Source organism: Struthio camelus, chromosome 8 (genome assembly GCF_040807025.1).
Source record: "Struthio camelus isolate bStrCam1 chromosome 8, bStrCam1.hap1, whole genome shotgun sequence".
Classification (NCBI taxonomy): domain Eukaryota; kingdom Metazoa; phylum Chordata; class Aves; order Struthioniformes; family Struthionidae; genus Struthio; species Struthio camelus.
The window spans coordinates 21406909-21419624 of record NC_090949.1 but is presented as its reverse complement, the minus strand read 5'-3'; the positions used below and the strand labels follow the sequence as shown (position 1 = coordinate 21419624).

The 12716-nt window shown below is 41.1% G+C and overlaps 1 protein-coding gene across 1 annotated transcript in view; it reads left to right on the top strand.

Moving 5' to 3' along the window:
- The window catches only part of DNAI3 (dynein axonemal intermediate chain 3), a 30120-nt gene extending 24715 nt beyond the window's left edge, over nucleotides 1–5405 (top strand). The window contains exons 18-24 of the mRNA XM_068952634.1: nucleotides 403–533; nucleotides 1386–1449; nucleotides 1905–2035; nucleotides 2653–2857; nucleotides 3353–3444; nucleotides 4322–4444; nucleotides 5023–5405. Of these exons, the coding sequence (XP_068808735.1) occupies nucleotides 403–533; nucleotides 1386–1449; nucleotides 1905–2035; nucleotides 2653–2857; nucleotides 3353–3444; nucleotides 4322–4444; nucleotides 5023–5169 (893 nt within the window). The 3' untranslated portion in view covers nucleotides 5170–5405. The remainder of the gene's footprint in view (nucleotides 1–402; nucleotides 534–1385; nucleotides 1450–1904; nucleotides 2036–2652; nucleotides 2858–3352; nucleotides 3445–4321; nucleotides 4445–5022) is intronic.
- Nucleotides 5406–12716: the final 7311 nt, after the last annotated feature.

Below are 12716 nucleotides of genomic sequence, written 5' to 3'. Positions count from 1 at the left end.
AAAACAAGCTCTTCAGAAAAAGATTCCAGAGCATCCTATTCTAGCATTTCCAGTATAGCTATCATTGCTGCTGCTCCATTAACGGGGAGATTTCATGGGGACAGTTAACCTGCAAGAGTGCTACTTTACTTGGTACTTGCTTTTAGCTCTTTTTAGCTGTAAAACCTCTTTCCCCAAGCTCCATTGAAGGTAGCACTGTATACCTATGTTATATATATATATTATATATATATATATATATATATATACACACACACACACATATATACACACACACACGATATATAATGTTTGTCTTCATCTCGCCTCTTGAAATTCCTCTCATCTGTGAACTATCTTTTTAAGACAGATAAACTGTTTGATCGTGTAACTTTTGAATAATGAATCCATGCTTTTTCCAAGATAAAGTACAATCTCTGAACAAACTAGAAGTACTTGCCAAAGAAAGCCCATATACGGAGATAAGTGTTCCTTCAGGCAAAAATCTGAGAGTGCTAGAGAATATCTCCACCAGCTTTTTTGCGGGAACTGAAGTAAGTGAAAGCAACAGATCACTGTAAAAACGTTAATCAAAGATACCTGAAAGACTGAACAATTAAATAACAGAGTTTTCAGAATTGAATGAGCTTACATGTTTTCTTCAGCTGTTAATCAAAAAGACCATTCTGAACGTGCCTTTTTTTTTTTTTACTTCTATTTTAATGCATTTAGATCCTTGTTTAGAACAATAACAAAACCTTGTTATTTGGTAGACTACGGACCCTTATTTCAAGGCTAGAATTAGAAGACATTTCCAAAATACATTGAACTGAACCACCTACCATTGGAAACCCAAGAGCAGTTTATTATTCCAGAACCTGTAAGATTAGTAATATTTTTTCAGTGCTTCCCCAAGTGTCAGGTGAAAATGTTACTTTACTACCATTTCCCTCACAACATATTTCTAGTTTTAGAAGCCCCAGCTATTCATAGCCTTCTGCCTACATACATGAAAACTGTGATCTAAAATTCCAAAGTCTTTCCCAGGTTTGAGTTCATGTGGAAACATTTTACATCCAACCGCGTTTTTGCTTCCAGCCACCTTTTGCCAAAATACTAGGGTAAAGTTGTGTGCTGTAAATTCCCAGAGTACCCAATTCTGCAGGACTGACTGCCTACATATCTCATGATAAGTAAAGCTGTTTCGGCAGTATAAAACTGAAAAAAGTGCCCCAACATTTTACTGTTTTCTCAGTCATGTTGGCTGCAAATTTTTCTCTTAATTTACACAGAGCATTTTTTATAATGGTTATAATTAAGTAAAGTCACAGCTTAAAAACAGGCAAGTTTGCTAATGTTAAAGCTTGCTGACATATCTCATTTATTTGAATTTTCTGGCATCACAGGATGGAGAAATTATTTATTCTGACTGGAAAATGGAAAAAGATGGTGATTCAGGAAGACTAATTAGTAAGTTCAAGTTTCTTAGTACCTGTTTAAGCCTTAAAAATTACTAACTTTAAAATATTTACAGCAATACTTTGCCTTTTTAATACTCTTACTTACCTGCTATAATACTTTATTTCACTGATGACATCAAGATTCAGCAGTAGGCCCTCAAAATAACATGCAGTTTAACTGCCATGACAGAATAGGAAAAACCCCCTCTAGTATCATAGGTGCATCACTATGCGCCCATTGATGCCAATCATGGACGTCATACTTCACAGTAACTAAATTTTGTACTAAATTTTGGAATTGTCTGAGGCAATTCCAAAGCCTGTATATTACAAGCCAAATGTTGAGGCCAAGTGTTGTCAAATCCTGTGCTGGATCCTGCACTCCTGTTTCTCCCTGCATAACTCAGTGTGAAGACCAGCACTGAAAGGGCTAATTACAAGCAATTGTCTTTTCCATTCTGTTAGGTCAGAAGCCTTCTCAGAAGCACACCATCCACGACGGAATCGTACATACTGTTCAGAGATCGCCATTTTTTAAAGACATCATTCTAAGTGTTGGAGGCTGGAATTTTGCTATTTGGAAAGAAGGTGTTACAGTAAGTTACTTTAAAACATAATTGGTGGAGATAAGAGATTTAATAAAAGCCTCAGAGACTGTATTTTCAGAAGTGTTGGTAAATCCCAAAGCCTGAGAGTTTAGAAATAAATTGGATAAGGAAAGCTTTTAAAATATTTTTTTTGACGTGAAAAAAGTGTTTTATAAACTTGCCTTATACAGAAAGAAGGAAGTGGCCTTCTTTAATATCAACCTTGTAAAACCATGGCTTCTCCACAAATTATTTCTGCTACAAGAGAAACTAAAGAATAAAGGCAGTGTATGCTAAACAGGTCTGAAGAACTCTTATTTAGGATGCTGTCTTTTCATCAGCTGAAGACAAAAAAAGATGTTTTTTAGTTTGTCATGTAATAATCCAGGTTAGCTGCACCTAGCAAAATCTCAAGGCTACAGATTTTAAGAGCAGACAGATTACCTTAATAGGTAATAGGGTGGGAGTTAGATACGAGCTTTATTACTCCCCTATGTTTCTCCTCCTAATCTGCAAAAGGTGATACTGTTGTCAAATGACAGGAGATTGGAAGTAGCGAATAGAGAGTACTGTTTGATTTTTGGGGCTCTCTCTCTTTTTCTGTTATTAAAAAAAAAAAAAAAAAGAGCGGACCAATCCTTCAGTCAAGCTGCTCAGCAGTAAGATACACTGTGGGACACTGGTCCTTAACAAGACCAGCAGTTTTCTTCATTGGCAGAGAAGACGGAAATATAGATATTTGGGACTTACTGGAGAAAACTCATGAGCCATCTCAGTTCCAGAGCATCTCCATCTCAATGATCACTTGCATCAGACCCTGGATTGCCTCAGGTACGTTGATGGTGATCACACCTTACTATGGCACCATGCTTTTGAAGTTTACTATCCCATTTCTGCAAAGCACAATGTAGTCTTAATGTTACGCTATGCTATATATTATCAAATAATAAGTACATACTTCTACACATGTAACACTGCACTGTGTACAGAGATGCATACATCAGATTCTGAATGTACTAGCAATGTAAAATATCTATTTTTACTAAAAGAAATGCAATTGAGTTTGAAAAAGTAAAAACTTTTCTTATAAAGGGAATTTCATTTGTTAAGAAAGTAAGGCTTTATTTTTGCTGCAGTGAACAAAACCAAAAAAACTCACAACAACAAAAATGAATCCTTTGTAGCTCTTCACACTATCTGCATTAAAAGGCAATCATTTCTCATATATTATGAAAATGTAGGCATGTCACGTTTAAGTGGGGGAATGTATTACTGTTGGAATTTAGATTGTTTATATGTTTTTTGTTGTTGTTAAATATCTTCCAGCAAAGCAGCATTTTTTAGCTGTTTCTGATGATTCTGGAGTACTGCATGTTTTAGAAATCTCTTGGACATTAAGTCACCCTTCCAGCAATGAGGTTGGTAACAACTCTACTTATCTCCATGACTCTCTATTGTGCAAACTCCCCAACAGAAATAGGCCTTCCTGAAAAAACTTGCCTTCAAATGGGCAATGATAACTTGAGATCAGTGTGGCCCAGAGCCATATTCCCCAGAAATCACCTGTAGCAAAGCTGGCTCTGTGCAAAGCTCAGATAGGAGGCGCCTGAAGGAAACCGGGGTGACAGCTGGCAGAATTCAACTGCTGCCGAGTGGCTGCAAGAAATCCACAGTAAAGAGGTCAATGTTTTGCCATGTGAATAAAACGACCCATAGTTTCAGTTGTTCTCCACCACCTCCCACCCAGAGACAAGTTAGTCTTCATCTCATCCAGTCGAGCAGTCTTTCCTGATACCTATTCTGTTCTTTTTACATCCTAACATTTTCTTCCCATCCTATCCCAGTTATAAATTTTCTCCAATTAGCCCCATAAGTAGTTTATAAACTGAAACTGATATACAGAGTCCCAGATAAACGCATAGCATAATACTGAACCTTTTTTCCCCCCCCTTGTTTTCTTTATGCCTGAAGATGGGTCCAGAAGGATTTTAGCATGTTCTTGGGCTGATTTGGTTAAATCACTATCTTAAAACTGGTTTAGTTATTTCAGTGCAGGTTCCTGAGGGGTAATCTACTCGGAATCAATGTAATAAAAATTCTTTAACCACTTGCATGTTTGTATCCAAATCACTTGGTTTCCATCCACATCTTTTTATTATTTTGCTGTGAATCATTTGGCAGAAAGAATATAGATCTCTCCATACATAAGAGATGAACAGATAATACCACAAGGATCACCAGGAATAATTGAGTCTTTGTACTTGTAACAAGCCTTGTTTTTCTTTGTATTAATAGCATGCTAGTGTACTTCATTACTTTGAGAGAGAAGTCAAATATCTGAAGTATTATGAACAGCGGCAAGAGTTCCGAGCCAGAGAAAGAGTGGAAATGGAGCTAGAGGCACAGAGGAAGAAAACAGTATGTTATATCTGGAGTTAGACAAACTTTTTTTGTTTCCCTAGATCTTTAAAAATGCATCTATATTTGCTATGCAGCATTTCCCTTGCTTTTTCAAAAATCAGGATATGCACCTTTAGAATAGCTTAGCAGTGCCTTATTTTATGCTTATTTCTAGGAGCAAAATAGATGATCCTAATTCATGCCAGGTCAGCTCTTAGTCAAGCAAAACTCCTAAAAGAGCATTAGAGCCTATGGACATTTAGCAACTCCAAATTCGCTTTTCCTTTTACTCATTGCTCTTTCAGAAAGTGAACATTCTGGTAACCTTCTTATAAACATTGCTCCTGAAAGGCAGGATAGATTCCAGCCTCCCACTCTTCATTCACATAAGAATTTTGCCCATCCATTTGTGGAGAAATCGTTTAATACCACCAGCTAACCAAGGAAATGGCAATTCAATTAATGTAGCCCTAGAGGATACCTGTTTCCAGTCATTTCTGATAGCACTGATACTAACCACTGAAAAGTAATGGAGTCACATGCATGTTTCAAAGCTGAACAATGAATTATTGGCTGATTTATGTTTTTTCCTTCAGACAGCGACTGCTCCACAAAAATCCAGAGAACAGATGGAAGAGCAAGAAAATATGGATTATATGGAGTTTCTGGACATAGAGAAGAAGATACTAACAGATCTAGGACTAGTAAAGGGATCAGAAGTATTTTCTCCATCAGATGTGTAGAGTACAACATTATCAACCCTAAAACCAGTGGGCTTTTTTCTTCCAGGGCCTCTTATATCCAGATCTCATAAGAAACCAAAATATGTAATTCAACATATAATTCAGTAGAACATTTTTAGCTTCAGAAATTAAGTATCTTGCACTTAAGAGATTACTGTATCGTTAACTTTATTCATTTATTTACTCTTAAGTGTGGGTAGAGAACGTTTCAGGCATATTTCCTCCACTCTTTCATTAATAGAGTTCTAATGAAATTGTTATACATACATATATAAAAATATAAATATATAAACATATTGTTTAAATAGTAGTTTTTAAAGTGGGCTGTTAACTGCTGCTCTATATCTGTCCAGGACTATAAACTGCGGAAATCTTAAACACAACTTAACAGGTCAAACTTAGGCTCCAGGGTTCACCCCTGCAACCTACCTCCACCTGGTCCCATCAGAGAGAAAGTCATTCTATTCCAGTAGTCCTATTCACAGAAACCAACCAAATGTTGCTACTTAGCTCTAGCAAGCATCTCCTACCTCATCCCAAAAGCAGTCACTCCTCTTGAAAAAATCAGGGACAAGCAGTAGTTTTTGTGGTGTCCAGGATATCGCCCAGTCCGGAGATGTGGTGACAGAAAGCACTCCAGAGCGAAGATTCCCACAGGAGACTCGCAGCACCGGGATCCCCGAGCTGCTGCCCTGGGGAGAAGGGAAGGTGTGCAGGCATGCAGATCACTCAGATGGCAACTATCACATGAGGAAGGAAGGAGCAATTCCTTCCGTAAAGGCTCCAGTCTCACCTAAAGGATTTAAAGATCAAAACCCAGATCCTAAATTGCTCTTATAAATCAATGAGCCGTTAAAGCTCAAATATTCACAAGCTATTTCTTGAAGTCTTTTATTTATTACTTAGTACACTTAAAGCGAAGGGTGAGCCTCTTGCCTTTACCGAATCCATACACTGATGGAATTTAGGGAAGGATCACGTACATTATTAAACAAATTTCAGGAGCTGCTGAACAGAATGCATAGATCTAAACACACTCTTCATAAGCCCTCCAAACTTTGGAGGCTGAACCAGTTTTATTTGCCGCCATCAGATTAGAAAATGATTGTTATTTAAGCTTGGCAAATGCTTAACAAGCAGAAAGCCAAACCCATAAAATGTATTTTTCTCTCAAAAAGATTAATGTTGTTTAGAGAAACAGCTTTTACTAAGCACACTGTGGATATTGCTTATTTGCCTTTCAGTCAAAAGAATTATTCTTGAGAGATGCGGAACTGTGCTATACAGCAGCTTTAATATTTACCAGTGTAAATGAGTAACAGCTCATTAATATTAATGTTCATCTTTTACCTAAAGAGATGACTCTCTGCTAATGTAATGCTCTGCCTGTTGCCAGGTTTCAATAGTCAGGTCAGACACCATGTAACTGAGCAGAGCCTGTCAAGTGGAAATTAAACGTATCGGAGGAGGACAGATTAAACTCTATACGTATGGGTGAATTCACTCTTTCCATGACTCACCAAACCGCTTGAGGGTCACAGACTCCTGTCAAACAAATGTCCATATGGTCACAGGAGAAACTAAAGCACAAAAGACAACTGACACATGGGGATTTGCAAAGAGGAACTTTGCTGGCAAACGATAGCCAGCTCCAGTGCTCAGACCAAAGCCTAGCCCAGGAGTTGGGAAACAGGATCGGTGAGAGCCTCCCATGTCCTGAAACACACATTGCCAATAGGTTTTTAGGTGCTGTTGACAATCAAAGGTGCTGTGCCCTTTGATTGATTTCTTATGGGCAGGCTCCCCCTATCAGATGTTTACCACTGGCTACACTTTGGTCAGATTTAAGATAGGGTTAGTGCTACTAGATTGGACTCTGTGGCTGCTGGGAGACATTAAAAATGGAGCTATGTTTGAAAAATAGGTTTTTTTTAATATGTTAATTTGAAGTTTAATATCACAATAATATTCCTTGCCCCAACATATTAAGCTAACAACCACATCCTGAACGCCTGCAATATGGTGTTTGCAGTCAGAGCTCAAACAAAAAGAAAACACAGTTCTCCTGCTAAATCAATATTTAACTAACAATCTGATTTATACAGGTATGTAAATATCCCACAATCAATTAATTAAAAGGCCAAATTCTTGGTTATCAGGCCTGGGTTTCATTAGAACAGCACATCAGATCATCCTTCGTAGATTTTTGATTAACAGGGCTGCAAACTACAAACACAACAAAGTCAACCACATGGCCGTGACTTACCAGGAAAGCCCCAGTTGCCTCCCTTCCTCGTAGCTCTGCAGCTACAACGCGGAGGAGCAGCAGCGCCGCGGTGCCGTACTCCCCAGGCCGCGGGGCTGTCACTGAGCCAGGCCTGCCCTGCTCCTGGAGGCCGGCTGGCTGGGACCAGCACCTCACGTCTGGCCCTCATAGATTTTGGGAGAGACTGTGGTTAATGGATTTATTCTCTCATGTTCCCAAAGTTTCCTCAACCTGCTGACCCCAACGCTGAGAGCACAGTTCCCACTAGCCAGCCTCCTTGGGAGCTGGGCAGGAGTAGCCCATCTCCGCTCTTCACAGAGGAAATAAATCGCCTGAGAAGAGCAATTTTGCCAAATAAAGCATCACAGTATTAACAGAAATGCAGGCACAAGGCGCCACAGGTGCACTCTAAAGTTTTGATAAAATTAATTTCTGCCCGTTAAAAATCTTGCACTGGTCTGAAGGGCACGTAAGCCCCCAGGGCCTGTGCTCGGGGGTAGCTCTGCGGTGCAGCTGAGGGAGGCTCAGGCTCGGCTGGCGTCAGCGCGTGGGGCCGGAAGGCAGCCCTGCGCCTCCCGCGCTCCTGTGCTGTCTGCTTACACCCTGAAGCACTAGCTTGGCCACCTCGCTTTCAGCGCGGTTTGAAGCCAGCTAGAGACAAGCGCACACTGCAAAATAAGCCATGTGTGGCAGGTTGGAAGACAGCCAGGTTTCAGCTGGATGTTCCTGACCCAGTGGGGAATAGGAGGCAGGTCAGGCTCTGCCGATCAGCCCCTTCTCACCAGGGCAGGGCAGTTTGGGGGGAGCTACATGACAGCAGGCTCTCTTCCGGAGAGCCATTTTCCTTCTAATTGCTGTTAGCAAATGCATTTGTACACCTTGAGACATGAGATTATACATCCCATCTTGATCTTTTATCCTCTGCAGTGTAATCCTGCATGTTCAAAGACCTGCAGGGCCTGCTTCGCATTCCCTGGGGGCAGGCTGCTCCACAGGTTAACCGTGCCTGGCAAATTCTGTCGTGAAGACAAAAATACAGGGCTTCCCCTGCTGCTCTGAAAACGTCAAAGGGAAAACAGTTCATTCAATGTGTACGATGACATTTTAAAACCAATGCATCATAGTTACACGGAAGGATAACACTAATCTTTCTGCTCCAAATAACCATCTCTCAGCTGTTCCTAGCTCCATAGTTTTAGGTGAAGACTTATGTCGAAAGACATTTTTACTGTTAAAAAAACAAACCCTCCACGCTGCTTCCCATCCGAAGGTTAGAGGAGTTACAGTCTGGCAGCAGAAGTACCAGATGGTTCCCTGGCTTATCAGATTTACAGATTTATTCCATAAAAATCCTTAGTATCTTCTTCTGTCGGGGATGTTTTCCTCTATTTTTAGGACATGTCTGAATAGTTACAGCTACCTTTCTTGCCTGGTGCATTAACCAGCCACATACATTGTGGCTTGGTTTGGGAAAAAGAGGAAGGGGACAAAGTTTCTTTTCAACAAATAAACCTGCACCAAGTCCTGCCACAGAGGGCACGACTGACCACCACCTTCTAAAAGTAACAACACAACCTGAGAAGGAGCATAAAGTTGTCTTTAAAGCTTCTTGCAACCTACAGGCATAAGTCAGAGGCAAAGTCTGAAAAGGTGGTGCTGAAGGCAGGCAGATACAGCGGCCATGGGCAGGCCCAGGACTCTTCAGCAAACGGCATCTCGTCCTGCTTCCTGCAGCAGCCGTGACAGCACTAGGTAAAGGAGAGCCAGGGTGCTGCAAGCACTGCCCCTTTCAGCTCTCACAAGGCTCAGTGCTTGCAGATAATTTCAGAGCTGTAAGGTTAGAAAACACACAAGGGCTCAGATTCAAAGACTACAACACAGCCAAGGAAGTTATCACCATGATATGTGAAACCGCACCTTTCTGAAAGGAAATACAGACCATAAATTGGGTCTGGCAAGTGCAGTGCAAATTGCCCCACCAGGCCCCCAAAAGTTCATTTGATATTGTCCCAAAACAGTTCCTCAGTCATCTCAGTCACCTCTGAGAAGGGACAATGCGCCTGCAGTGAGGCTGTGAAAGACTCTTGCTCAGAGATACTGAAGCTTAAGCCTGAGGAGCAAGGGCAGCGGGACCTCCCTACCTGGCTGCTGACACTCGCAAGGCACATCAGTTTTGCTTCTCTGTGCTCCCAGCTGGTGAACACGCTCCTGACGCCTCAAGCGTAAGCAGACCTCACACCCAGGAAGGCAACACACACCATGCTCCCTGCTTAGGCACGTCTAACTAAAGGTGAGAGGGTGACTTCTCCGCAGGCTCAGGCGTGGGCAGCCTGTGTCCTCAGGGCACCGACAGGGCAGAGGGTGTGAGCAAGATCCCTTCTGTTCTGGGAAAAGACGCAAAATCTTCGTACCAGCCCATTGCTTTGGGAAATCTCCTGAGAGATCCCAGCAGTTGAGTTGCTCATCAGGGATGAGAAAAGCCTTGAATCCTGTGTTCAGCTGCCTGACCACGAGCAAGATCTGACATCTCTGCCAAGGACGGAGGTCTCCAGCAGCCTAAGACAACCCAAGCTCACGCTGCCGCCCCGTCTGCTCTACACCCCATAAAATCTCAAGCCGTCTCTTGCGCGACCCTGTAATAAGCCACTTTGGGACGCTGAAAAACAAAAAGGGGATTTACTGTGAGCTGGATTAACTGCGCAGCCCAGCTGCTCCCACTGGAGCCCAGGCACTGCTGCGGGAAACACTCCTCCATGGGAAAGCTCGTCACATACCCACTGACAAGGCTATGCCAGGGTATTCTTAAGCAATTTTTGGGTGTTAAAAGAAGCACTAATGACCAAACACAGTCACTAAGGTCCTTCTAGCTGCTATCACCTCTCCAGCAGCAGCAGCCAGTAACAGTGCTTCAGGGAAACAATACAAGGCACGAGGCAGGTACAGCGGGCTATTTTCCTGTTACAGCCTGTCAGCTTTCCCGTCCCAAGTGTGAGGATTTCCCTGGCTGGCAGCAGCATTTGGACAGTCCTGTTTGAACAAACAGCAATGGATTAAAGCTCCATGAATTAGCCTAGTCCGCTCCTGATCCCACTTACACGTGCTCTATCCTTAACGTTTGGCAGCACACAGCTGCGCAGACCTACGGAGGGATTTCTTCTCTTCCCTGCAGACTACAACCTAGGATTCCTGGCTGCTGCCCAGCTCAGCACGCGCACATTGCTGGCCAGACCTAAAAATACCAGAAACACCCATACTTGGGTGGAACAATTTGTCTGTATGTGATTTTGGTGGGAGTCTGGGAGCTGCTTCTGGAAGAGCACCTGCAGAAACTAGCTTGACCTGGGAACACTGAGGCCACACCTGAAGGAAGTCTGCACAGCCCAAGGCCAGCAGATCTCTGAACCAACCTGCATGCTCTACCCTCTACTTTTAACCCCTTCTTGCAGCAGTGAGAAGCCCTGCAGCACATAAGCTTCTCTTGAATGTCCGAGTCAGTTGCAACAAAAAGTCAACAAGTATTAGTAGAGTAACCGAAGCGTCTGGCCTTGCCCATGGGGCTCAGTAGGAGCTCTGCCCTGCAAAGACCACAGAGCCTAACCACACAGCTGCAAAACCCACACTACCCTTTCGTGAGCATAAAAAAAACCCCTCACTTCTATTTTGGTAGAAGCAGGTCGTTTTAATCTCTTCCCCAATCTAGAAACACTAAATGCAACCCCCCCCACTAATCCTCCTCCTTATCTGTTAGAATCCTAAAAAAGATGCCATTTGACCAGATCTTATTATATACTTTTTAATATATACAGATATATATTCTTATATTATTATATTTCATAAGGTACAACATATAACAAAATGCTACTTGGTAAATGTCTCACTTGAAGAGGGATCTCTAGGATACAAAACGCATTCTACAAATTACCTTGACTAGATTAAGTGGCAATGTTTCATTTGAATAATGTGAATATTGAATTGGCTTTGCTTATACTATATGTCTAACTAGACTGACACTAATACAGTTTCAGATCATTATTTTCCCTGCTGTAAGGTTAAAATACTAATTTTAACCTATTATATAGTGAATATTCACTATATATTCATATACTATTTATCAAAGAACTTGAAATGCAAAGAGCTTTTAATTACTTCTAATAAATTCACATCCCCAATTCAGGAGTTGGGTTACATCCAAAAGCATCAGAATCTCTTTGCAATACAGGAAGAAATGCTATCAAAACTTTGGGTTTGAATAGTTCCTTAAAATATTACTGCTTCTGAGTTTAAATTGAGTAGTTATTTTTTAATTATGCAACAGAAACGCTGGGTCAATCTAGACAAAACATCAAACAAAACACCTTCTGAAAAACTAAGTGTCTATGAAATTAATTCACACGTGCAGCCAATGCACACCACCAGCTGAGACTGGCTTTAAATAACCACCAACTAGGCTTAATCAAATTTCATTCTTAATTCAAATTTTATTTAGAATTAAAATTTATAGTTTAAAAAGTACACGCATTCTGTAGGTATAAAAGTTTAAAAAAATACATTGATTTACTGATAAATGCTTCAGGTTAAATTTACATTTTCATACATTATTATATTGCAATAATTGTTTTGCATCTTTTAACACTTATAAAAATAAATTAATGAGATTGAATAAACCATGTGAAACCATGCTAAAATAATTCCTTAGGAAAGAGTGATGTTTGTCATAACAATTCTTAATCCCTTGCTACTGCAAATAAATAACTCTACAATTAAGCAATATATGGAAGTAGGTGGTTAGCAAAAAAGCACTTACCCACATAGTGAATGGAAAGGCACGGTGGGATGCCAACATGGTACCAAAGAGATGGAGGAAATTAAATTCTATCCTGCCAGTTGACAAAGACTTGGTGTTTGAAGTCTCAAAACAAAATAACCATCTTGCCCCCACCCTCCCAAATCCCCCGCTCCTCACTGAGAGCGTCCTGCAAAGGAAAAGCAATGAGTTTGTGATTCTGTTTTGGTCAGAGCAACTATCAAAAACCTGTGAGCAATTTGGTAACTATTTTTGGTTAAACAAAGAGTGGGTTTGGTTAAAACGAAATGTTTAATCGTTCACCGTAAACGACTAAAGATAAAAGATGGTCTCAGAGTACGGTGATAGCTGAATCTAACCAAGCCACCGCAGGCTGCAATCCCACCCACGTGCCCCAGGCTGCGTAAAACTCCGCTTTCCATTTTTCAGAGACTAATTTAACTAAAGGACTCAGGGGAAAAAATAACTGCTTTTGTG